General features: G+C 42.3%; 2 protein-coding genes across 4 annotated transcripts; one reads left to right on the top strand and one right to left on the bottom strand.

The window, feature by feature from the left end:
- Positions 1-225: 225 nt before the first annotated feature.
- zgc:158376 (uncharacterized protein LOC100101643 homolog) lies at positions 226-16,059 on the top strand. 2 transcript variants are annotated; one of them, XM_057328104.1, is made up of 11 exons: positions 226-941; positions 2,759-2,944; positions 3,060-3,203; positions 3,299-3,385; positions 3,474-3,656; positions 5,103-5,135; positions 5,214-6,370; positions 9,660-9,823; positions 9,910-10,074; positions 12,519-12,740; positions 14,500-16,059. In XM_057328104.1, exons 2-11 carry the CDS (start codon positions 2,774-2,776, stop codon positions 14,655-14,657), a joined length of 2,484 nt encoding a protein of 827 aa, XP_057184087.1. In that variant the 5' UTR covers positions 226-941; positions 2,759-2,773; the 3' UTR covers positions 14,658-16,059. The 2 variants fall into 2 exon arrangements, with proteins under 2 accessions (XP_057184087.1, XP_057184088.1); XM_057328105.1 differs by lacking the exon at positions 226-941 and having other exon boundaries at positions 959-2,944.
- Positions 16,060-16,856: 797 nt separating this feature from the next.
- Positions 16,857-25,309, bottom strand: LOC130550609 (E3 ubiquitin-protein ligase TRIM39-like). 2 transcript variants are annotated; one of them, XM_057328107.1, is made up of 10 exons: positions 25,203-25,224; positions 22,559-23,177; positions 21,877-21,972; positions 21,341-21,574; positions 20,729-20,894; positions 20,146-20,220; positions 20,040-20,060; positions 19,631-19,657; positions 18,310-18,485; positions 16,857-18,174 (listed from the first exon to the last, which is right to left on the bottom strand). In XM_057328107.1, exons 2-10 carry the CDS (start codon positions 23,174-23,176, stop codon positions 17,812-17,814), a joined length of 1,776 nt encoding a protein of 591 aa, XP_057184090.1. In that variant the 5' UTR covers position 23,177; positions 25,203-25,224; the 3' UTR covers positions 16,857-17,811. The 2 variants fall into 2 exon arrangements, with proteins under 2 accessions (XP_057184090.1, XP_057184089.1); XM_057328106.1 differs by having other exon boundaries at positions 16,858-18,174; positions 25,207-25,309.

Genomic DNA, 25,309 nt, shown 5'->3' with positions numbered 1-25,309 from the left:
GGGGGACTTTTATACAAGTTGTGCGGCAATCATTTTTAAAATTACTGTAATGAACACACAGAAACATATATCTGTTTATTTAAAATAGTATGTTATGTTACATTATGCGATTTTACGTTACTATACACTTTATGTTATCAGCATTTATTTATAATGTTATTTGGGTTTTGGGGTAGGGCACAGGTGGACATCATTTCCCGTGATGCATTTCACCCATGACGAACACAGCGGGTGGAGCGTCCCTATTTTTCACTCTCCATTTTTTATATTTACCATATTTATTTATTTATTTGATTTTCCAGCAGCAGTATGAAGCGCGTTGGCGTCGGGATTATTTAGCATCAGTATTGTGTGATCACTGGAACCTTACGCGTTATTTTACATGACACACACACACACACCTACAGCAGAGCAACACAATAGGAAAGACGAACAAAAGCCACGTTTATCCGTCTCTGCTGTTTTCTCTCATTCCAGGCGATCATTGGGAAATAACAGGCGAACGCAACAATGTGCGTTTAAATGACAGAGGAGTGTTTGATACGCATGTGAAGATTTGATATCATCTTTTAGGATTGAATCGCCTATGAGAGCAGCACATTGAGAGCAGAGGGCTGGACCTCAGATTGTCAGAGATCAAAACTTATCTGATCTCGCAAGATTGTTATTGATCGTCGATGATAAATGTTGGTACGGTGATAATGGATGGTGTGGTGTGTTAGTGAATGGCGTTTGGAGGAGTCACTCGTGTAACGTTAAGCGCGTGAAAAAAGACTGGTAGCAGGAAAGACGAGCCCAGAAACAAGGAAGCGATCTTTCTCTATCTTCCTTTATCTATCTCTCTCTCTCTCTCTCTCTCTCTCTCTCTCTCTCTGTTATTGTGTTTTCATAAGAAAACATCCTTCTAATGCTCGATCAAGGAGTATGCGACTCCACACAAGGTGAGTTGAACTCTCTCTCTCTCTCTCTCGCTCGTGCGCGGTTAGCTGCTGATGCTGTAACGTGATGTTTTTATGTGTGTAATGTTGTGTGCTGTGTTTTACATATGAACATTATTGGGTGTAATACCGCAGCTTTATAAAGGTGCTCGGTAAAGCCCACGGCAGTGCTTAAGTTTACAAACACATCAGACTGATGTGAAGCTGCTCTGCAGCGCTGGATCGCATCAGAATGGACCTGCTAACCCATGCTAGCCTTCTGGATTCATCATTACTGTTATTATAGAGAGTAAACTGAACACTACATTTATGTGTGTGTGTGTGTGTGTGAAGGAGAGATTTGCTTCACTTGAGGTGAATCACGTGTGGCATTGGATGTTTATTAGTTTCTGAGGTGTTTTTCTGTGAGGTGTAAAGCTGTGTGTTATTATAAACGTGCTGGTTAGCTGCTCGTGTTAGCTCGTGTGTGTTAGATGTGATCATAACAGTCCTCACAATCACTTCACACTGTCACAGTAAATCTCATTTTTTAGTGTTTCACTCTAACGTACATCATCCTGTAGTAGAATTTCAGGCCTACACAAAGAATTTATAATCATGATCCACGGTAACCATGGTTTCCACCAAAATGCTTTAGTTACTACAGTTACTCTAATAAAACATGGAAATTAAAGAGAAAAAAAGAGAAGGTGACATCTGTACTGCAGGAACTGTGTTTTAATGGAGATTACTGTGTTTATAGAGAGCTGTCAGTCTGCGTTGCGACGTAATATGTAAAGTTATTTGACAGGATGATTGACAACACTGTAAATATATAAATGACAACAAGAGTTTGATTCCTACCAGCCAAACACATGAACAGATAACCAACTGTGTTACTGAATATTACATTGACTTATTTATTTAGCAGACGCTTTTATCCAGAGCCACTTACAGTACATATGAAAGAGAGAATTAACATTTTGTCATAAATCAGCAAATATGTTCAAATTGAAATCTAGTCTCCTTGGTATTATTACCAATATATTGTAGCATCCGTTTGTATTTTCTTAACCCCCTGTTGATAGCGTCCAGACATCAGAAAAAGATCAGTCTGTAGACACGTTTTCTGTTTGACGTAAGGGATGTGACGAGAACAGACACATGTTTTTGAGAGATCAGGATTTCTGTGAATTAACAAGCACAAACCAGAAGAAAACGGAGAAAGGGATGGATCTTCATACACCGTCAAACGGTTATATTATCTATTTTTATGCACCTGTTTATAAGGGAAATGGACCGTTATGGATTAAGCAGCACTTACCTGGAAACCATGCTTTGAAAACAACAACAAAAAGGCTTTACAAACTGTAATGCAGACTACACGTGGCTAAACCTCTAAACGTTGACATCTGACTCATCGGTAGAGTGTAAACCCTAATGCTAGTCAGGTCGACATTTGCATAGGATTGGCCACGCGTTTATATTGACAGGCAGCACTTGACATGAAGATATCGTTTTCTGGTACCTTTCAGAAGGTTAATGAGTGTTTTCTGCTGTTCACACCACACGCAGGTTTTCTCTTCGGTCTGTGACTATCCTGTTGGAACAGACCTGTGACCCAGCAGACCGTTTAGTGTTTAATGAAACCATTCATTCAGTAGTCAAGAGTCCAGTGCTTGCTTCCAAGTCTCTAGTTTGACTGATAAACCCATGATCTAACCAGTTACACCGTTACACTCGAAACCATTAAAAGGACTTTGATGAGGATGCCGTTGATGTCTCTTCAGTTCTTTCTTTGGTGTATGGACGGCTAACGTGTGTGTGTGTGCGTGTGTCAGTTGAATGCAGAGGGGATGTCTGGCAGTAAGGCGCTGGGAGGGGCGCGGCGGCGACGGACACGTTGCCGGCGCTGTCAAGCCTGCATGCGGACCGAGTGCGGCGAGTGCCACTTCTGCAAAGACATGAAGAAGTTTGGTGGACCGGGCCGGATGAAGCAGTCGTGTCTGCTCAGGCAGTGCACTGCGGTAAATACAGCCGTACACACCTCACTCGTACATGACAAGAAACCCTCAAAGTTCTTTCCCCTGCACGGGCTAGACGCGAGTAACAAGTGTCTGTCACGATGTCGTCCTCCTCCAGCCGGTGTTGCCTCACACAGCCGTGTGTTTTGCGTGCGGTGAAGCGGGGAAGGAGGACACGGTGGAGTCGGAGGAGGAGAAGTTCAGTCTGTCTCTGATGGAGTGCACCATCTGTAATGAGATCATTCACCCCAGCTGTCTGAAGGTCTGTGTGTGTGTGTGTGTGTGTGTGTGCGAGAACATCGCTGATCTGAGCTCTTTATTCTCTCACACCTGAAATGACCAAACTGTCTCCTGCAGATGGGTAAATCTGAAGGCATTATTAATGATGAGATCCCAAACTGCTGGGAGTGTCCAAAGTGCCACAAGGAAGGAAAGACCAGTAAGGTAAGAACAGTTTGAGATGATCCTCGTGAGTTTGCCGTAGATGAAATAAAAGGTTGAAGTGCCTTTCAAGAGTGTGTTTATGTTCAAGGATCAGGGAGACGGTTTAGGAAAGAGACGAATGGACAACGGAGAGGTGAGTCGCTGGAAACTGACCGACGATCCGCCACCGAGTAAAAAGAAGCCGCCGTCTCTGGAAGACACGGCCCGTCAGGATGGACATAAGCGCAAGAAAGAGAAAGATCTGCCTCAGGAGAGCGCTTCCAAAAAGAAGGTCAGTCCTGTAGAGCTTCTGGATATTCTGTTTGGAATGTGGAATCGCCGGTAACGTGTGCCGTTTTTTTTTGGTGCTGTGTAATGTTAGTAGCGAAAATAAAATAATGAAGGTGCTAAATGAATGATGGTTTAAGGCAGGCTCAGCTTTTAGTCATTATTTAGAAAGCAAGCAGTTACACAAGCTGTCAAATACTTGGACGGAACGAAAAGACACAAGTTATGGCTATAATGCACACATTCACATTTGATCTAACGGCGAGAGCCTATCGAGCATTCATGTTGAATAAAAACTATTGTCTATAGACACCAGATCACTGGAAGGGATGCTTGCCAAATGTGTTCTGATTGTGCCCATAAGGTGGCACTCCAACAAAAAATCTCATTGATATCTTTTTCTTCATCTTCAAAAATAGGTTTCCCTTTCTGCAGAAGAAAAAAATGCGAACACTACGATAAGGTTGTGTTTGTTAACATTAGTGAATGCCATAGCTAACATGAATTAAGAACCTCTACAGCATTTATTCACCAGTCACTCCTGGTCAGAAAGATCCGGATGTGATGGATGTGAAACCTTGTTTTAAATAGAAGCATGTTTTCTTATGTACATCATTTCGCAGACGTAAAAAATGAGGAACGATCACGACAGCAAAAGAACAAAAAGTACAAGTTCATTTAAAAACAGCCTCTTCAATTTGAATGTAATCATTTCTAATAATCCAATAATTTCACTTTAAACAAACATGAAAAGACTGTGAAGATGTTTGGTCTCAAATGAACATTCTATTGAGCTTTACATGCATGAATTACAATTTTCAGAAGTTGCATGTAAAAGTGTGTGATTTGAAAATTAATTATGTACTCGTTATTATTACTTCTATATGACAACAATATATGCAATATACAACTACTATATTTCTCTAAATGTTACTTAAGTAGAGGTAATAGAATAGAAATTTGCTAAATTTTAAAATAAATCAAATGAATTCCAGCTGCCAGTGAATCTAAAAAATGATTGGGTGGGTTATCATTATGAAGTGTGACGTGTCACTACAATCTCTCTGATCAAATGACGTAAGAAAAAAATAAGATTTTTGTTTGGTACTAATCTAAAGATGAAAACAAGCACTTATCTTTAAGTGGGAAATAACTGAGTTAAATTAAAAACATGAAGTCAATTTTTTTTTAAAGATCCTCGACATAATCCTGTCAAAACCTTCAGATCTTTTGGAATGTACAGTCATGACAAAAGTAATGGAACAGGAAGTTAGGTTTCTATATGGAATGTTTTTGTGTTTGTTGATGCTGTTTTTTCTGGGCACAGAGTCAAAAAACTAAAATGAAAATTGGCGGAATACTTTTGTAAATTAACTTCAATGAGATCTTATTGAAAGCACAGACCTCTGTCTTTACGCACGTTGTCTGTGTTTTTGCTTTTGTCGAACAGGTCAAGGGCGCCCGTGATAAGCACCTGAAAAAGGTATGATTGTTATATTCTCTAGACGTATTGTTTAAAATGACCATTGACTCTCACAACATCACTTCTCTTTCTCGGCAGAAAATGAAACCCAACTCCTCCGACTCTTCTGAAGCGAACGGGCCGAACTCGTCTTCAGCTGGTGGCCACAGTTCTTCTGGAGGGTCCGCTGCAGCGCAGGCCTCATCTTTAACTCCCAGCCTGGACCAGCGCTCTCATCACCGTGAGAAACTGGAACGCTTCAAACGCATGTGTCAGCTTTTTGAGCGAGTGCCAGACTCTAGCTCTTCCTCATCGTCCAGTTCTGAAAGTGACTCCGAATCGGTCTCTGAATCACCGTCTCCCGCTGCCGCCTCCGAACCGTCCTCTCCGGCCCCCACATACGGCAACAGCAGCGCCCGCGAACGCAGTCGGCGTCTGGCAGAACTGGGCTTCAGTGCCAGCGAGGACTCTGAAGGTGAGAGTTTCGTAGCAGAAAAGGAGCAAGACAACACGGATGAGCCCCAGCCACAGCGGCGTCGGGGAGAGGCGGCCCACAGGGTGCGTAAAGTGGTTATGGACACGGAAGCTGACGATGAGGAAGGCTCAGAGGACCGCGCTCGCAAAACCGCCACGCTGGCCCCATCGTCGCCACTGTCAACGACCCAAGCACCGCCAACCGGACACGGGCTTACGTCGGAGGGTGTCTCCTCATCCAGACGCACTAATGGACAGGAGGCACGCAACGGCCGCACGCGGGCGGGCGGTCGAGAAACTCAAGAGAAGGAGAATTCCAATAGCGGTAGCGTCGCTAATCACCGGCACGGAGCCGCAAAGTCTGTCCGTGGCAGCAAGATTCGCAGCGGAAGCCGGCAAGGCCAGAACATTCCCTCAAATAAGAGTGCGGGTACGACAGCGGTGGCTTCCGGGACTGCGAATGGCAGCAGTGCCACATCTAACCTGTCGAACCCCGTCAGTGGCTCGCTGCCGGTGCACCGCTCTCAGCAGTCCCGCTTGGGGCCCACGCGCTCTCAGCTGGTGAAGCGTAGTCCGGCCGCTGTGCCCTCGCCTCCGAGGCCTGTACAGATGGAGCGGCACTTGGTCCGTCCGCCACCTGCCTGCCCTGAGCCGCACTGCTTGCTGTTGGACGGCGGCGCTTCGCACGTGCTGCCGAGGGAGGTGTGGCTTCGTGTCTTCCAACACCTCAATCAACGGCAGCTGTGTGTCTGCATGCGGGTCTGCCGCACCTGGAGCCGCTGGTGAGATAGCATGCCATCTAAAACATGATGATGCACACAATGATGGCTGGGCGATCTTACTATTATATCACTACTGTAGAACAGTGGTTCTCAACCTTTTCATGGTTGCGCCCCCCAGTAAACCCATTTAAAGATCTGGCGCTGCCCCCCACTGTACATTCAAGATAATGTGTCAAATATGTTAGATATAGTTTATATAAAGAATTTTTGCAAAATATGAAAATACCTGTATATGACAGATTGATCTGAAGAGATCAGATTATAAATGTAACAACCCTGCTGATAAAAACAAAAGAAACCATCACAGAAATTCTAGTTAAATACCATTATAAAACATTATAATTTATACGTTTATAATACAGACGCGGTGTGGTGTCATTTGCCAGTCAAAAATAGCGCGTTACATCTTTAAAAACTGTCAGCAGGTTCAAACAGTCGTCCAAGTTCAGAAATATAGGAACGCCACTTCCTTCACGCGCACTCTGTCTGAACTCAACGGGAGAGAGAGAGACTCGCGCTTAATTTCAAATTACAGTCTGAAAGACAAACATGCTTATAATAATAATAGTCTATCTGTTTCTTAAGATGATGTTATTGCTGTTGCTTCCTCGGTGGACGTTTGCCTACTTTGTAGATATGAAGCTTTTGCGTGCAGCCTGAAATTGCACTGCACAGGACCTTCAATGAGTCTGAGCAGCCGCTCGCAGCCGCAGCTTCAGAGGGAACATTGCCCTCCGTCAATTAGGTCCAAAATTATTTTCAGTATTTCTGAATTTACCATTTATAGGTACGTGTTTAACTAAAATCATCGTTTCTGTTTCATTTTGGGAACTACTGGCAACATTTCTCCCAAATTCCAAATGAAAGTGTTGCTTTTTAGTTGCAAAACATTTATACTGGGCAAGCTGGTCAAAACCATAAAAAAATGCAGTGTTTACAGATCTTTAATATTGCAAAGAAAACAAGTGCATATACATGTTTAAACAACACAATACGAATGCTTTTACATGCATTTCACAATCTGTTCAAATATGTGATGAAATAACATTTTTTGCAGCTTTCATGTGTGTTTGCATTCACGCAGCCTTTCTCAGTACTGTTGGGTGACTTCATGTCCTTTCTGAGATTTGTTTCCAGGGCTGTACCTTACCTTTTTTTGCACATTGCACTGGTGCTACAGAGGTTTAAAGTGTTGTAGCACAGGCCAAACAGTTGTAGCAGTAGCACAAGTATAAAACGTCTTGTTTTCATCGTTAAAAAATAAGCAAGTGCAGTTCATCACATGAATAGGCTTACTGACAAATGATATTCATGTTACATACAGATGGATAAATTAGGTCCATATAATTTTTAGTTTAGCGAACTTTGTTTTATTTTTTTTACTATACAACAGTTGTGTATTTGTCCACAAAAATGACTGTAGTATACTATAGAATTTACAATAGTAAACTGCAGTAAAATTCCTAGATACCGGACTTTTATGTTGGTGGGTCGACGCGAGGACGCTGGAGTTTCAGAGTGTGTTTGACGATAGCTTTACTCAAACAGTAAAATGCTCATGATACAAACTCTCAGAGCAACTTTGAAGATGAAGTTCATGTGTTCATGTACTCATACAGTGCAGACGCAGACAAATCCATGACTGTCATGCGTGTAGCACGTTAAACTGCAGCTCAGACATGCAGAACAGCCAGATGACAGATTCCGCGTCGACGAGTCCGCATCTAGTTATATGGACTCAATACAGCTGGAAAACTATAAAATAGACTAAAGCTCAGTAAAATAGCGGTACACACTGGCCGAACTGTATCGCACGCGCGCTACACTGGTTAATTTATTCTGGGCACATGTGTGTTGCACTGTACAGCCCTGGTTTCTGTTGAAATTCAACACACACTGGTCCACTGTTTGTATAACATCCATCTCCCAAATGCAGTGAACAAACAAACACAGCTGAACTTGCGTCAGCCGAGTGAAGCAGCATTGATGTGCGTGCTGCTCTTTCTCATGCTGGCTGGTGACACGTGGGCCTGCTCTTTCTCTCACGCTAGCGTGTGGGCGTCCTCTTTCGTTCTTTGGATGACGTGTGGGCGTGTTTTTCAAGGAGAGTTGTCCAATAAGGGACTAAGAACCCTTGTTACGAAACGGGAATCCATGTTGGAAAAAACTTTCATCAACCTGTACAAACCCTGGTGGAGTGAATCCAGCACAGAAATACAACGTCATACGTTCAACTTGACAAGTTCACCATGTTAAACAGGAGAAGCCGGCACGTTTAACAGTGTAAAGAAGTCAGAATGCATGATATAGCATGTTACCCCACCTTTAAAAGGCGTGACGGTTTGGAGTTAGTAACGGAGGTTTGTTTAACTATTATGCTGGGCTGGAATTTGTGGCGAAAGAAAGTAGTTTCCCAGTTCCTTTAAAAACCGGAGGGTTTCTCATATAGAGACATATTGCTGCACTCCTATATTCCTAGAGCGATATTGCATTATAAGCACAAATGCAGTTCCTCTGTTCATCTTTTTGTGGGAATACAGAACTCGTAAGATCACAGCACACTTTGTTTGAAACTTTTAAGATAATACATGTACTACCGTTCTCTGTTTGTCTCAGAAGTATTTTATAGGGCTGCATCAATAAATCTTATTCACTGGAAAAGACAGAAAAACATAAATTGTTACACATCAATGATCCAAGTGTTATCTCTTACACACACACAGTAAGAGACTAAATCAGCATCTTGTGTTGTAGGTTGTGTTTTGTGAATGACCCAAAATCATCATCTCTGCACACTATGATACACTTGTATGTCAATAAACTTTGATAAACGCTGCATTGATTTGCGCTGACATATATCGCTTTGATTCACTATTTTATACAGATGTGTTTTACAACCAAACATTATTTTAAATAGTTGAAGCATCAATGTTGTGAGTAGTCACACATACCAAACTCTAAAGCTGATAGAATTTGTTGCTATTCAGAACAAAAGCTAGTTTAAAATATGCATTTTGGTTTTCCAGAATATTTCGTTTTGGCCAAGAGTACTGTGGTCCTGTGTAGATGTATTCAACTGAACTTAACAAAATATCAGAGCCAAGTTCTTTAGATGTATTGAATGTGTATTCTTTCTTCCATGTTCTCATGCTGTCGTTAAAGGGTATAGTGTGTGATATGCATTGTCTGTAACATAAACGATGAAACGTTTTTAATTGTAATATTACATAAAATGTTTTTAAATGTAAAGTGAACTGTAACAGAAGATTGAATTGTGCCTGTTTTACAGGTGCTGTGACAAGAAGTTATGGACACAGATTGATTTGAGTCGACAGCGCTCCATAACTCCCATAATGCTGAGTGGTATTATCCGTCGACAGCCGGTGTCACTGAACCTTGGTTACACTAATATCTCTAAAAAGCAGCTGATGTGGCTGATAAACCGTTTACAAGGTAAATCCCACCTGCGGATGTCATGACAGCTCAAAGTGACACACTTCTGTATTGGTTGATGAAGAGAGTTGTGTTTCCGTCCTCAGGTCTGCTGGAGTTGAATGTGTCGGGCTGTCCGTGGTCATCAGTTTCAGCGCTCTGTCAGTCTGTGTGTCCGTGTCTCTGGCTCCTGGATCTCAGCCGGGTGGAGGATCTCAAAGACTCGCATCTTAAAGAACTGCTGGCTCCGCCCTCTAATGACACACGCTCAGGTCTTTGCTCTCACTTTCACACTTTTATAAAGTTTATCCATGCTTCTGTGTAGGGTGTGGTTTCATGCGTGCGTGTGTGTGGTATGGATTTGTGTGTGTGATGTAGATTCGTGCGTGTGCGCGGTGTGGATGATTCGTGCGTCTGTTCACGACTTTTTAGTGAAGCGGATGCGCAAAGGGGTATTATAGCGAGTTAAAGCGTGCGGCAAAGTGCAGACGAAGTCCGTCTGTGCCAGGGCCTTCCTACAGGCGACATAGGCGCTTGCCTAGGGCGCCATCTAGTGAGGGGCGCCAAATATGCGGCGAGAAAAAAATATATAATTAAAATTATAATGTCTATTTATTTTTTTCAACAGTTGTTGCCATCCCTCTATCTACAACAATACTTTGACATAAAAATAAATTAAACTTCTTTGGACATGAGGGCTGGACTGGGAAGAAAAATCGGCCCTGGTATTTTTAGGTCCGCATTGGCCCTCCATGTGTGTGCTTATATGTGTGTGTGTGTGTGTGTAATCCTTCGCTCTTTGATTCAAGATCATGTTTTTTTGTGCAGTTTGAAAACATCAGTTATGGGGTTTACTGCATCTCCTCGTGTGATTGGCTGATATTTTTTAGCATTTGTTGTTATCATGAGCTGTGGTTTGTCACATTACCTTTGACGTCTACAACATCTGTTTGGTGTCTTGCAGGATTTTATTATACTGGGACGATGCAGTAAGTTGGAAATGGGGATCTCATAAGGTCTGCGTGTACACGATCATCAGGTGCACGTGTGTGTAATCCTGTAGATTTCTAGCACTCCACAGTGGAGTGAAGAGAGTTTAGAGGTGAATTCTCTCTTGTCGTCTGTTGTTTGAAGGGTTTAGATCTCGACCCAGATAGCAAAGCGTTCAGTACTCTTGTCTTTCAGCGTTTCTCCATGTCTCATGATGAAAGGAGATACAGGTGAGCTCATGTACATGACGTAGAGTTCAGTATGCAGTAAACTGCTGGAGGTTCAGTTGTATATTGTTGTGTGTAGGGATGCAACGACTATAGATTTTGTTGGTACGATTATAGTCTGAGGAATAATCACGGTTGCACGATTATGACGATTATTATGCATACATTAATTTCTACATTTTTAGTGGCCCTGACAAAAATTGTACTTGCCCGCCAGAAAAAGTAATAAATAAATAATAATGTCTAGTTATTAGTTTGTTTTTTTACCTATGCAATCTTAATAAATAAGTTCATAATACCATAAAACGGTAATATTAATAGTCAATCATTTAGTAATAAAATTAGAACAAATGTTCAAATTATGAGCAATAGCACAAATAAATGTAATAAAGCAAACACACAAATAAAATTAACAGTGGTTTTTAGCTGTTTCAGGGTGGTCTAACTGTGGTTATTAGGACAGAAACTGAATAAAGGAGTCAAATGTAAAATAACACTTCATAGTCTTCACAGTATTAATGAAATATAGATCAAACCATATTAAAGTTGATCAGTCAGGAGCAGTGAGTCTGTTTTGTCTTCGGTTTTTGTTGTTTGATGAGCATTAAAACAGATATATTTATTATGCTGCTGTCCCTTTAAGAGCTAGCGCGCACGGATCACATGCTTTTTATTTCCCACCACTGTTTTCCTTTACAGCAAACTATTATGGATTTATCAACGTGATATAGAGCCCATACTCTAAATAATAACAACAAATAAGTTCAATTGGTTCAACTTGCCTCAGAAGTAGACTTTGAATTTGAGCTTGCGCATACAGAATGTCCTCATCCTGTGAGCCGTCCTTGACGCGACGCTTCTCGTCCGGTGTGCGACTCCGTTAACTTACATGGCGCTTTGTTTGTTTACGTTGCACTGAAAGCTCAACTGTCACCGCTACAGCCTTGATGGTGAATGTACATGTAAGATTGGAGTTAATCTAGTGTGTGTCGTGGCTCTGATAAGCACGGCTCTTTAAGCTGGTGTAACTTTGTTTTCATTTTGTGCAAGTTGCAACAGTTCCGTTTTGTGCAACAGAAACATGCGGTGTAACGAAGCCTTTACGATTAATTAACCGTGAGGTTTTTAAGCGCAGTTAATAGTGAACCTCGGCATCCCTAGTTGTGTGTTGTGTTGACCTGTAGCAGGTGTTTGTGTTCTTCTGTGGGAATGTAAGCGCTGTATAGAGCCAGAGTTTTGTGTGTCTGTAGTGACATGCTAAAGATTGGAAAGATTGATGTTGATCAGGTCCTTCTTTATCACTCTCTGTGTCAAAGATTTTGTTGTGATGGTGGAGCCAAGTTTTTTAACCCCTTAGCGCTCCACTGTCCCGCCCATGGTACACATACCACTCAAAATGAGAGCTTAGGAAGGAAAAGGGGTTTAACGTTTCATTACGAAGTATGGATCTGTGTGGTGGGACATGTTTGAGATGAACCGACTGTAAGTGTTGTTCACAGCTCATGGAGAAAACCGAGGTGGACGTTTCCAGAATGTGACGGAGCTGCGGCTGGCTGGTTTGGAAGTGACGGACACTGTGTCCCGGCTCTTAGTGCGATATCTGCCTCATCTGACCAAACTGGACCTGAGTCATTGCTGCCACATCACAGATCAGACCATCTACACACTGACATCACCAATGTCACCGCTCAGAGAGAGTCTGACACACGTCAACCTGGCAGGTACACAACAAACCACTGCACTTCATCAGTCAGTAGGGCTCTTCACACTTGTGATGTGGTTAACCCAGGTTATTCTAAACCCTGGGTAGACACAGAATCCTGGGTTATCTGGTTCACGTTTCACACTGCTTATAATTAACCAGGGGTGAAGAGAGAACCCTGGCTCTTCGTAACCTGATGTTTCACACTGTGCATCACTAAACCCTGGGTTAACATTCTTATTTGCACATCAGTGGTGTCAACAGTCATGATTGGATAAATACTGCAGCGTCAAACTGACTGAATACAAATTGTGCGTGGTCTCTTTAAATAAGTGAATTGTTCCACAGCTGAGAAAAGGAGGAGGCTGTTTTAAAGGAGTAGTTCACTATACAATTTAAATTTCATGATATTTCACTCACCCACGTCATACAAGCCGTCCGTGTGTTTAATTCTACTGTGGAAAACAAATTGAGGCTTTCGACGAAAGCTTTCCAGGGTTCTTCTCCATGTGATGCACTTCAACGGGGGGCTGTTGGTTAAGGTCTAAATTTCCGTTTCATCGCAGCAGCCGATGAACAAGGGTTTTGTCTAGTAAAACGAATCTAAAAATTGATATACTTTTTAAACATGAATATATACGGCTTGCTCTGCCTGGCAGGTCCTCCATGTAGCGTACGACTTCACGTACTCTGTAATCACGTTAGAAAGGTGAAGTTCTGTCCCAAAAGCTCTTGGATGTTGAATGACACGTTATATACGTGGCTTAATGGTTAGAGTTGGACTCGTGACCAGAAGGTTGCTGGTTGGATTCCCAGGGCTGGCGGGTAACGACTGAGGAGCCCTTGAGCAAGGCACCTTACCCCTACTTGCTCCCTGGGCGCTGCAGTGATAGCTGCCCACTGCTCCGGGTGTACGTGTGTTCACCACTTGCTGTGCGTGTGTTCACTACTCTCTGGATGGGTTAAATGCAGAGGTCACATGACTAATAGGTCACTTTCACTTTTTCACTTATATGTCTTTGTGCAAGATTATTGTTTAAAATGGTCAGTTCGTGTGCGTATCAGGGATGTTAAAATCCTGTGTGACCTTTCCAACGTGATTGCGTAGTACGAAAGTCATGGACTGCATCGCTGAGGCAGTGCAAGCCATATATTCATGTTTAAAAAGTATATCATTTTTTAGTTTTCTTGGAAAATGACCAATCGTTTGGCTAAACGCGGCTGGTGTCGTGTAGAGCTGTTTGAATATGATATCTGGACCTTAACCAAGAGCCCCCCGTTGAAGTGCATTATATGGAGAAGAACCCTGGAAAGCTTTCCTCAATTTGAAGAAACAAACACACGGACACGTGGGTGAGTGAATTAGCTTGACATTTTCATTTGAAATTGAACTACTCCTTTAAGCCTCCTGGGACGTTACTTCCTCAAATAAAAAATTGAAACGATTGTTCTTTGACCGTACACAGCTTGGGGTATCGCAAAATGCGGAGCAGCGTTTTATAACCCCGGGTAAAGTGGAGGGACAAAAGCAGGGTTTTCCAAAAGTTTCACATTCTCAGGTCCCCAAAATGCAGTTGTTCTGTAAATGACCAGCCAAAACAAAGTGTTGTGTTTTTAGTTGAAGACGGTGTTGTGTAAACTATAGCACTATATTTCTTTGAAGAGAACCACATTATATCCAAATATACACAGAACGAACATCATCACAAGACTAGATGTAGATGTCTTTCAGGCAGTGTGTGAGACTGATGTTCATCGAGTGTGTTTGTGTGTTTCAGGGTGTGTAAAGGTGACGGATCAGTGTTTGTCTCTGTTGCGTCGCTGCGTGTCGCTGCAGAGCGTTGACTTGCGTTCATGCGGCACGCTCGCCCCGGACATCTGCCAACTGCACTGCTTCCCCTCTCCTGAAGACAGACTGCTGCTGAAGAACAGCTAAAGACACACTACACAACACACACACACACACACACACACACACACACACTGACGCTCTTACTCCCTGGATCGGACAAATCAAATCCATGTACATATATAACTGTGTGTGTGTGTGTGTGTATGTACATTTGTAGTTTGCTGTAAATTATTTACCTGTGTACACAGATCCCGCCCCCTCATCCTGGAGTCCCGCCCCCTCTCCTCTGCCGAATGTTGAATTTGTCCGTGCGTGTGTGAATGTGACGGAGGTGACGCCGCGGTGTCGTTCCCGTGCGACAGCTGTCACTCTCTTTAGCTCTGCTGTTAACATGTAAACAGCGCTGACTCAGCGTTAGGTGACGGATGTCTTCTGTCCTTGGGTCATTTCTGTCTCCGGGTCAGGACGCTCGCTGTGTCCACGTGCCATTCACCGTCTACTCTCTGCTTTCTATTCCTCTTGTGTTGCTATAAGCTGAAAGTCTGAGGGCTTGTCTTTGATTTACTGTCTCCATTAAAGCTGCTGCTGACCCGCCGGGCGTCACTCGTGCAGACTGCCGGTGTTTTCAAAGCATGGTTCAGTATTATCACAAAACCCAAAGCAAGCACGGATTGAAGCGGACTTTATCGTCCTCTTCCGTGGCATCACGTGCTCGCTGACATCGCCGTCTGTTTCTTCCTAAAGCAGCTTGTGTTTAATCTCCTGCAGCTTCCAGAATGCGATGCATGTCGACATCTTGCACTGACTGTTTTCCTTGCACACTTTAATTCAGTATTGGGTCCAGTACATCACAGCTGAACGTGTTGGACGGCAGTACGGGAAGAAATGACAGAATTCCATTGCGCTGTTGTAACTCCACAGACGGCATCCTCCCTTAAAAGTGATCTCGACTCTTACAAAAGCCCACCACCACGACGGCGACGATGTAGTTGCAACCGTGAAACCTGAAGTGTTGTTGACACCATATTGATACAAAGGATCCTTATCGTGATGTTTTATTTCATGTACATTTTAGGGATCATGTTCAGTGCCGTTTAACTTGAGTTACGTCCATCTGAAATGACCTGTGCGTAGATGACGCTTACATATCAAACACTGACGGTTTGAAAGGAATCTATATGAAGCAGTCAGATGAAGTTTTAATTACAGTTCCTATTTCATCTCGATGTGTTTCGTGCCGGTTCAAAAGGCCACGTTACAGAAATGCCATGTCTGAACTGAATCCAGTATTGGGTTTGGATCCATATTACTATATCTTGCCAAAATGTCCTTTTTTCTTTTGTTTGGTTTTTCATATTTCTTCCATTGCATTGATCTAAGTGATTAAAGATAGATAAAACAATGAGAAAAAGAGAAACTCAAGGCAGCTACTATAAGAGTGACTACTGTAAAATGTCTAACTAAATAAAGACAGTGGGGTTGTTTTTATTTTCTCTCCTGTCATGTTTCTCGTGATGCCACCATGCAGATTTCAATGTTATTTTTTAAAGACGTGTTTAAAGGACCAATCTGTAGTTTTTTGGAGGATCTATGGACAGAAATGCAATATCGTATACATCCTCAGAGGTGTATAAAGACTTGCTAAATGAAGCGTTATGTTTTATGAGCTATTTCTATCTACACACACCTCTTACATGGAATTCATGATGTTGTTTCTACAGTAGCCCTAAACGGACAAACTGCTCTACAGAACGTGTTTCCTAAATATCTAATCTTCTTAAGCAAAGAAGTGAAAACGTGATGCCATCATAGTCCTGTGTCAGCCCCCTATTGCTTTGAAAGGGAGGGGTGGAGTGAGCCATTGGTTGCAATTCACAACCTCACCACTAGACGGACCTTTAAGTGGTCGAGGCTGCAGGAATATTTCAGCAGTTTTTAAGTTTAACACGAGCGTTAGAAAAGTACTTGGTGCTCTCACCGAAGGTACTGAAGTAAGCAGCGCTTATCACTCAGAAAGTTTGATATAAAGACACAAGTGCATCTGGAGATGACAAATATATATATATATATAAATGAGTGTAATACACATTCATCACGATAACATCATTCATGTTATTGGCTGTTTACTAGGGATGCAACAATACAGCTCATTCACGGTTCAATACGAACCTCAGTGTATGGCCCACCGTTTTCGGTTCGGATGGCTTTGGCACATTAAAGTGTTTTTTGATTGTTTTATGCTTATGTGACAGGAACAGTAAAAACTTAAGAAGAAAAAACCTCTGAAAATTCTCTTTATTTTACTTGACTTATTTTATTATCTTTAAGCAAAAAACATCTTGTACAAATTCCTGGTGTATTGAATAAATGTAAAGATTTACACTGGCAGCTCAATCTTTTGTCCCGCTTGCTTGTTGGAGCAGGAGACCAGGCGTCAGCGATGCGGTGTACATCGTTAATGCTTATTTTGGGCAGATCTTGAAGACATCTTGTGAACACTGACATTCTGTGCGGTGCGAGAGCAAACCGGAAACTGACATGCCGACTTCTGGCGACAGCGGAAGTTCGTCGATACGCTACGCTTGTGCACAGGGCGTATTGATTCCGAGTCTGATGGAATTTGTTGAGTGTTTGTGCAGTCAAAGTTACTTCTTCATAAGACGGGTTTGTTTCCATGACGACACTCTAGTCCTTAAACCGACAGTGTGTGACATTTGGCTTCACTACTTTAACTTTACTTGCATTGGGTCACTCCATTTGTGTTGACAAATGAAGGCTGGTTTTTAACCCTTCGGTGGAATTTGAAACAAAGTCCTGAATATACATTAATATTACACCAATGATGTGGTGGACACACGACATGAAATATAACTCGTGATTACATGAATGTGAAGGAATTGCAAAAGACTCTTATTTAATCTTTCAGTCAATGGTAGTTATTTAGTATTTTTGCTTTATGTAATAATATTGTAACCCGATTTGATCATTTGCTTAAAATGATGTACGGGAATATTCTGGATTTAAAAGCTGTGGTGAGGTTAAACAAAGATCTTCGTGTTTGCAGCTGAAGTTCAAATTCTCAAAATGATTTTCATTCTTTTAATGTTTGTTACATGGAGTTGATATAATAGGAACCATGTTTAAAAAGTGAGAATGGCTGTGACAGAGTCTGAACGTTCTTCTTTATTCTTTGGGTGAAAGTGATCATTGTTTCCCTCTTTGAGATGAGGAGAGCTGGTCATTCGGGGACACTGACAGCCACGGACATCAGCACCAGCGGTAGGTCTTTATCACTGGTGCCAAACAGCGGGAACATTTTCTCGGAGAACTCCACTGTGGTAAATGAATACAGCTCTGAACCCGTCTTGGCGTTATAGAAGATGAGCTGCCCCTCCTCACAGTCCAGATAAACACCGACCCGCCGCAGACGACCGCTGACTTTAATCTTAACAGGAGGAGGAGCTGTGAGAGCTCTCAAATGATTCCCGCTCCACCAGATGGTGTAGTAACCGCTGTCAGGACTCATGTCAAACAGACCTTTCCTCTGAGACGATTCCCGCACCGCTCCTAACTTCCAGTCCTTATTCTCACCAACATTCACCTGGAAGTCAGAAAGAAACGTCTCAAACCTTTCATTTATCGGCAACAGCTCACTCTTCACAGGGCTCTGTTGTTCACAAAAGTAGAATACTGTTGTTGGAGCAGAACATAGAAGATATCAAATCAGATGTTTAACCTCCCAGTAGTGTCGTCCTGACTCGAAGCCTTCTTTCGCAAGCACACAGGACCAGACGTCGAAGCGCTGGACGCTGTTTCTGTAGAACTGCAGCTTCTCGCCTCTCTTCAGCTGTTTTCTGTCGTCTGACAGGATGAGGAACGGGTAAGCCGTCACTGGATTCAGTGATATGTCCTCTGAAATGAAGGAATTGTCAAGTTGCTGTACTTGAAACGCAGCAATGTCTACGTTACGTGTACACTTGAATGAAGTATTCTGTTTACCACATCATAACCCTGTAACCAATCACGTTCACAGATTTTGGCCATAGATATAGAATCAACGGTCTGAGTCGGGACTAATATGCATATTCATGAATCTGCATATACTAAACGAAGCAAGAGTGTAGAGTTACATTCAAGTCATTTTAGGAAAAAATATACATATAACATATTATACACATGCTAGTGTAATGCTTAAAGATGAGTTTCAAGTGATGAAATGATCGAATGCAGTGGGACTTGGGAGGTGGGAGGGTGCTTGAGCCCCTTTGCCCAAAGTGCCCATTTTGATGCATGGGCGGAACGTGATCAGAAAGTCTTGAGCACCTGCCCATCCAAAGGTCTCAGCACGGCACTGAAGTCAGTGTTTCTTATGGTGTGCATTAATGTCTTATTAAAACTGGTTATGAACGCTGAATATGAGAGTGGAACTCTCCTGAACTGTTGAGCGGCTAAAGCAGGAAAACTAGCGTCTTCAGTGTTAAATATAACGACACAAACACAACCCCTGTTAAGAAATATGAGCATCAAACATAGAATGAGTGTATTTTGAAAATAAAACTACAAATTTTACTATTTGAATAATAGATTAAGAAATAAAATGCAAATACATTTAAATATTTGTTCATTCAAAATGTGTTTTAATGTTATTCAAATATTCATATTATGCGCTGGTTTTTCTTAGCATTGTGAATATTTTGGGACTTTTTTTAGAAAACAAAAAAGTTGTATCTACAAATTCAAATAGAACGCAAAACTGTTGAAGCTCAATCTCTCGAAACGGCTCAGTTAAAACCTTGCAAATTCCAGAGCAAATCTTTCTTTTTATACTTGTTTCGTTCCTTTTTGGTATTAAGGTTTGTGCTCAGTCTAACAAAAAAATATGTTCTAAGAGCATTCGAATTATTTCTGAATGCTTTGAAATATTCAACAAATAATATTTTGAAATACGTTTTGAACTTTTTAGACTGTTTTAGCTAGGACATATATTATGTTGTTTTAACATTACTTCACGGATGTGTTTGATAACTTATATGATAAGAAGAATCAATAATACTCACCAAGGAAGCCTTTAATCTTTTTGTGACCTAGAAGACACACATGTACACATGTACGTAAGTAACCGTTCGTCTCCACATGACACACGAGTAGTGCAGAAAACACCGATCAACTCTGAGCACGGTGAGAGAAAGGTCCAGCTCTAACTGCTGCTGTTGGTTATTAGGGATCCAGAACACAATACCGTAGAGAAGATTCATGTAAAGCACAAGTTGAGAACTCGGATAACAGACAGCAAGTCATGTCGTTTCTATTCAACATGAGCAGACGTGAAAATAAAGCTGTAATGAATCGCTCTTGATATGAATAATGGGTCCCGATCAAAGACAGAATAACATCGTCATCGTCAGAAAATACACTGACTGACACAAGAAGAAGAACATGTCTGCTGCTGCTGTGCGCTTTCCATACCTGTCTTGATCTTCCGCAGATCTATAAAACATTCAAGAGTAGAAGAAAAGAAGATGAATATTTCTCCAAAGATAAGGATACAGATAGATTATGTTTGTTTGTTTACCTTTTAATGACCAGTGGTCTTTCCTCCTGATGAATTGAAGACTTGTCAAACTTTCGCTCTCTGCCACACCCGACACTGTCACACACACACACACACACACACACACACACACACACACACACACACACACACACACACACACACACACACACACACACACACACACACACANACACACACACACACACACACACACACACACACACACACACACACACACACACACACACACACACACACACACACACACACACACACACACACGTGACAGAAACAGATTTCTCTTAGACGTCAGTGAGATTAAAAGGAGAAAAAAAGGAAACTTTTGCTGCAGAAAACGAGTCAGAAATGTGTGTGTCATGAGAGTTTGAGAAGAGATGTCAACAACGTGTCAAACTGAGCGCCGATTGGTCTCGTCTGCGATCAAAAGTCAGTATGACTGAAGATCTCAATATCAACTCAAACATTTCTCCTCACATTGACTCAAATCCAGATGATTTCAGCGCTGCAATCACCTCCAGACTCTTTCCATTTCTCCTGAGAGAAACATCCGAGACGGAGTTGACAGATAAGAATATCTCACCCGAGTGTCTGTAATGGACTTCACCGTAGCGGATGTCGTCCAGTCGCTCGCACATCTCTCCTAAAGCTCTCTTCACATCTCCGAGAGAGAAGTGTAACGTCAGATCCTCCTCCAGCTCATCATGTGTGTCTGTGTCCTGAACGGGACGGTTCATCTCCTCAAAACTCTGACGACAAACAAACAAAGACAGGAGTTGTTTAGAAGACAAGACTGACTTGAGATATACAGTAGGATTTGGTCTCAGTTTTTGGTCATCTGGTCCGAGGCTGTGTGGTAATCAAACACACCCGAAGCTAAAACATCCAGGGCTTCATTCAGGTCCAGCGACGGCTCTGATGGAGAACAAAGGTCTTACGTTTTCACATTTGTTTTGTGTGACCTCTGACCCCAAACACTATCCTGTTACTTATTTAACCTGAAAACAACATGTTTCATTTGGTCACTTTGAATAAAACTTCCGTTTTTAAAAAAAAAGCCTTTAGTCTGAAAATACATGCGGTCATTTCAGGCATTCTCACTTGATAGAGAAATCAGTAACATTCTTCAGTAAAAATGCTCAGAGAACCGTTGGAAGAATCAGAGGATTTGTGAATGAGAATGAGAGAAATATACCTTGAGAAAGCTGATGTGATCTTCAGAAACGGCCTGAGCCTCCAGTCCGTCTTTCCGCTCTCGCAGTTGAGTTAACTTGGATTCCAGCTGAGAGACGATTCTCTGTCCTCGTCCAATCACAGCCTCCTGTTTCTCCTGGATACCGGCCAGCAGCTCGCTCCGGATGCGATCCACAGACTGTGTGATGTCAGACAGAAGCTGATCCACTTCAGACAGCTCTGAGTGAGCACAACTCTATCACACACACACACACACACTTCCATTAGAACAGGCTTCAGCACAAACAGTCACACTCGCTAAACTGATAACAAACATACGGTACGATGACATGAAGAGTCAATGCTAGGTTTCACTGGATCTCCTAAACCAGTTCACAGATGAACCCATCCTCATCTGTGGAGTGAACTGTGTGACTCTTTCTGTTCTGTTAACCTCATGTTGCTCGATCCGACTGCTTCCCTCGTTTCCCTCGTCTGTAAGTGGCTTTGGATAAAAGCGTCCGCTAAATGACTCGATGTATTCTGCAGAATAAATACCTGCAGGGTTTGCAGTTTACTCTTCAGCTCATTTACGTCCACACTTCTTCTTTCAATACACATCTGAACGTCCAGCTCGGTTTTTCCCAGAAGTCTCTAGGAGATGAGATGAGAAAACAAGGGAGGATTTGGATCCATGAGGCTCTTTGTGGTCTTAAACTTTCACTTGAGTTTTTTTGCAAAATGTTTCGCAAATAACCACGAATTGTACAGAATATAAGAAATCTTTCAGATACTTTTGTGCGATTTAAGGTTTCGTACTGTGTTTTATGAGGGAAAAAGGGTTATTTTATCAAATAGAAATGAGTCGTGTTTAAAACTTTTGAAAGGAAATATTTCTCGGATGTATAATTGTGTGTGCATCACGTAAAGTCAAGTAAACATAGAAGTGTATATAGAAGAGGATGTGAGTCTAGTAGAAATCAATCAGAAGACTTTAAGGTAAAACACAAATACGACGAACACGATGACAAAACACTAAACTGTAAAACCAGGGCACAATAATATGAAGGAATTTTCTTTTTTGACAGTTGTTTTAAGTGTATTTCACATTTTGCGCTGCATTAAATGACATTGTAGCATTAGCGGAAATGTCGGTAAATTAAAGGAAGATGTACTGGACGTTTGTTTAATTTCCCAGTGTTCTGATTGGTGTCGGTGTGTACGAGAGAGGAGATCTGACCTGTTTGTAAGCTCTCTCTGTCTGCACGGAGACTGTGGCGTGTGTGCGATGCTCCTCTAACACACAGATGGCACAAATACACTTCTCATCTGTCCGACAGTAAACCTCCAGAAGTCGTCCGTGTTGAGGGCAGGTTCGACCCCGCAGGGCCTCGTGAGGGTCCAGCAGCCGATGGGATGAGTAGAAGGACGTCTGGCGATGTGGCAGCACGTGAATCTCGCAGTACGACGCAGTACACGTCAGACATGAACTGACGGCTTTCTGTTTCTTGCCGCTGCAGATGTCACAGAATATTTGCTCGTGCGCATCGGTCGGTGAAACTCCAGCTGAAATGGATTTCTGTCGCGGTTTTGGTTTGGGCGGCTCCCCGTAGCGCTTCTCTTTGTATTTCTGCGCGATGTGAGCAAACACACGGTTGATGCTGAGTTCAGGTCTTTCGCCGAACGGACGTTTACACAGCGGACAGGTGCAGACTGAACTGGAAGCCCAATAACCACCAATGCAACTCTGACAGAAGTTATGACCGCATGGTGTGGACACGGGCTCGATGAAGATCTCCAGACAGATGGAGCAGGTCAGCTCCTGTTCAGAGAACAACTCCACATCAAACTCTGCCATCCTGAAACACAAACAATATACAACGATTCTTTTACCGTAATAGAAACCGAACCACTGACGGAAAAAAACTGAGGCTGCTTCAATCTGTTGGAACTTTAAAGAACAAAAGCAAAAAGAACACAAAAAGCCCACATATTGGTGTCATTTAATTATTATACAACAGTTCTTTCTGGTTCTCGAATCTGATTGGCTGATAGGATATTCCACCAGTATCACCACGGAAACCGCTTCACAGTCTGTATCACACTAACACTAAACTAACTCGGACTTATGAAAGTGAAACTGAAAGTAACACACACACATTAGCAGTGTCTCTTAGAGCATTTCACAGCACTCAGGACTCGACAGACGCGCTTCACAGTAAAGAAGCGCATGTTTACATTAAAAAGCCATGGAACGTGTCGCAGTACATTGGGATGAACACATTCTAGGTGAGTTGCCTTTTGCAGTCTCTCTCTTTATTCGCACGCACGGCCTGCCTCATTATTCCTCACGAATAACTTCCCTGAAGCAGCACGGCGCATATTTTAAAAGACGTGACGGTTTGGAATTAGTACCGGAGGTTGGTTTTACCGTATGCTTGGCTGGGAGAAAGTAGTTCCCAATTTTAAAGACACTCCGATGTTGTTTCTGATTTATTAAGCTCTGGCCAGTTGGTAATACCTAGAATTTCAAAATCTCGTGCAGGTGGTAGATCTTTTTCCTATGTAGCGCTTAAACTTTGGAACAAACTTCCGAGTGCTGTGCAGGAGGCAGTCGCACTCAGTTTAAGTCAGTCTGCATCTAGATTAAAGACGCATGTCTTCAGCCGTGCATACACAACACGTCTATAATACAAATCTCCTAAGGCGTTGTTAGGCTGCATTAATGAGAACCAGGAACACTTCCTATAACAACTTGAGCGCTTTTCCACCATCGCGCCGAACCTTTCTAATCTCGGCCTGAAAAGGTTACAGTTATGTTTCCACGTGAACCTGGTTCCACACGCCATGATTACAAACTTTTCTCTGCTCGGAATGAACCGTGCTGAATCGTGAATGCATGCAGAAAGAAGAATTCGAAGAAAAAGAACAGTTTGTCTATTCTCATTGCTCCCAGGTGTGAGCAAGATGCAGTCTGCACCCAGACCAGATGCTGGAGCTAAAGAGGGAGGTCCTCACTACAAAACTGTAACTACAATAGCTATTAGAATATTAAGATCATCTTAAATCTATTGTCCACCTTTCCACTTGATTTCCCTTTATTTAGCCTAGTTGTAGAGATGCAGCAGTAGTGCCAGAGGAGAACTGGTTCCCCGGGTGTAGTCTCTCGAGGTTTTTTGTTCTCCACTGGAGTTTTGGGTTCCTAAGTCAAACCAGTGAAAACTCTTTCATGCTGATGTGAGACGGTCATTTCATCAGACACGCGTCTGATTATATATGTAGAAAGGAAGGCAAATGTGTTTCTCAGAGTAGGGCATGTGCACAAACACTGTGTAAAATGCAGAAAGTCGAGTCTTTGTAGTGAGTTGCACAATTCCAGAAGACACACACACCTTACAGTACATGTGTTAAGATGCGTTATGATCTTTGTGCTGTGTCTGTACTTCATCCACAACGAACGAACGAACAAATGAAAATGAAACGCTTAATGTGTACACCAGCAGTGACATCACAATTCTTTGATCATTTACACTAAATTACAGTCTATTCTGTACAGTTTCTATGGAATGCTTCATTAAAAAGAATGACAAACTTCACATTTTCATTTGCTTAATATGAAACATCAAGAGTTTCCCAAGCTGTTTTGTCTCTGGTAGAGACTGAAAACCACCTCATCCTATAAAAACTAACAAACACACATACGCGTTATGATAAAGGATTAGAATCTCAGGACAGTACATCATTTGAGTTTTTTAACCACTGAAATGGAGCTGTAAATCTAGCCTGACTGTGTGTCACTGTCACAACATGAAAACCCCAGAAATCTCTGCTGAAGTATCTCAAACACAACATTCCCATTCATAATAACATCTGCTACATCTCACCTACCTCACTCTCGTGTTCTTTTGTTGAGTTTGAATGCATGTCTCGTCAGTGTAAACATGTCATTGTGTTGTGTGACACACACGCAGAGGGTTTGGTCAGGGCCGGT

The sequence above is a fragment of the Triplophysa rosa genome, unplaced genomic scaffold, assembly GCF_024868665.1.
Source record: "Triplophysa rosa unplaced genomic scaffold, Trosa_1v2 scaffold36_ERROPOS532353, whole genome shotgun sequence".
In the NCBI taxonomy this organism is placed as follows: Eukaryota; Metazoa; Chordata; class Actinopteri; order Cypriniformes; family Nemacheilidae; genus Triplophysa; species Triplophysa rosa.
The sequence above is the reverse complement of the archived record's forward strand: the minus strand, read 5'-3'. Positions and strand labels throughout refer to the sequence as shown.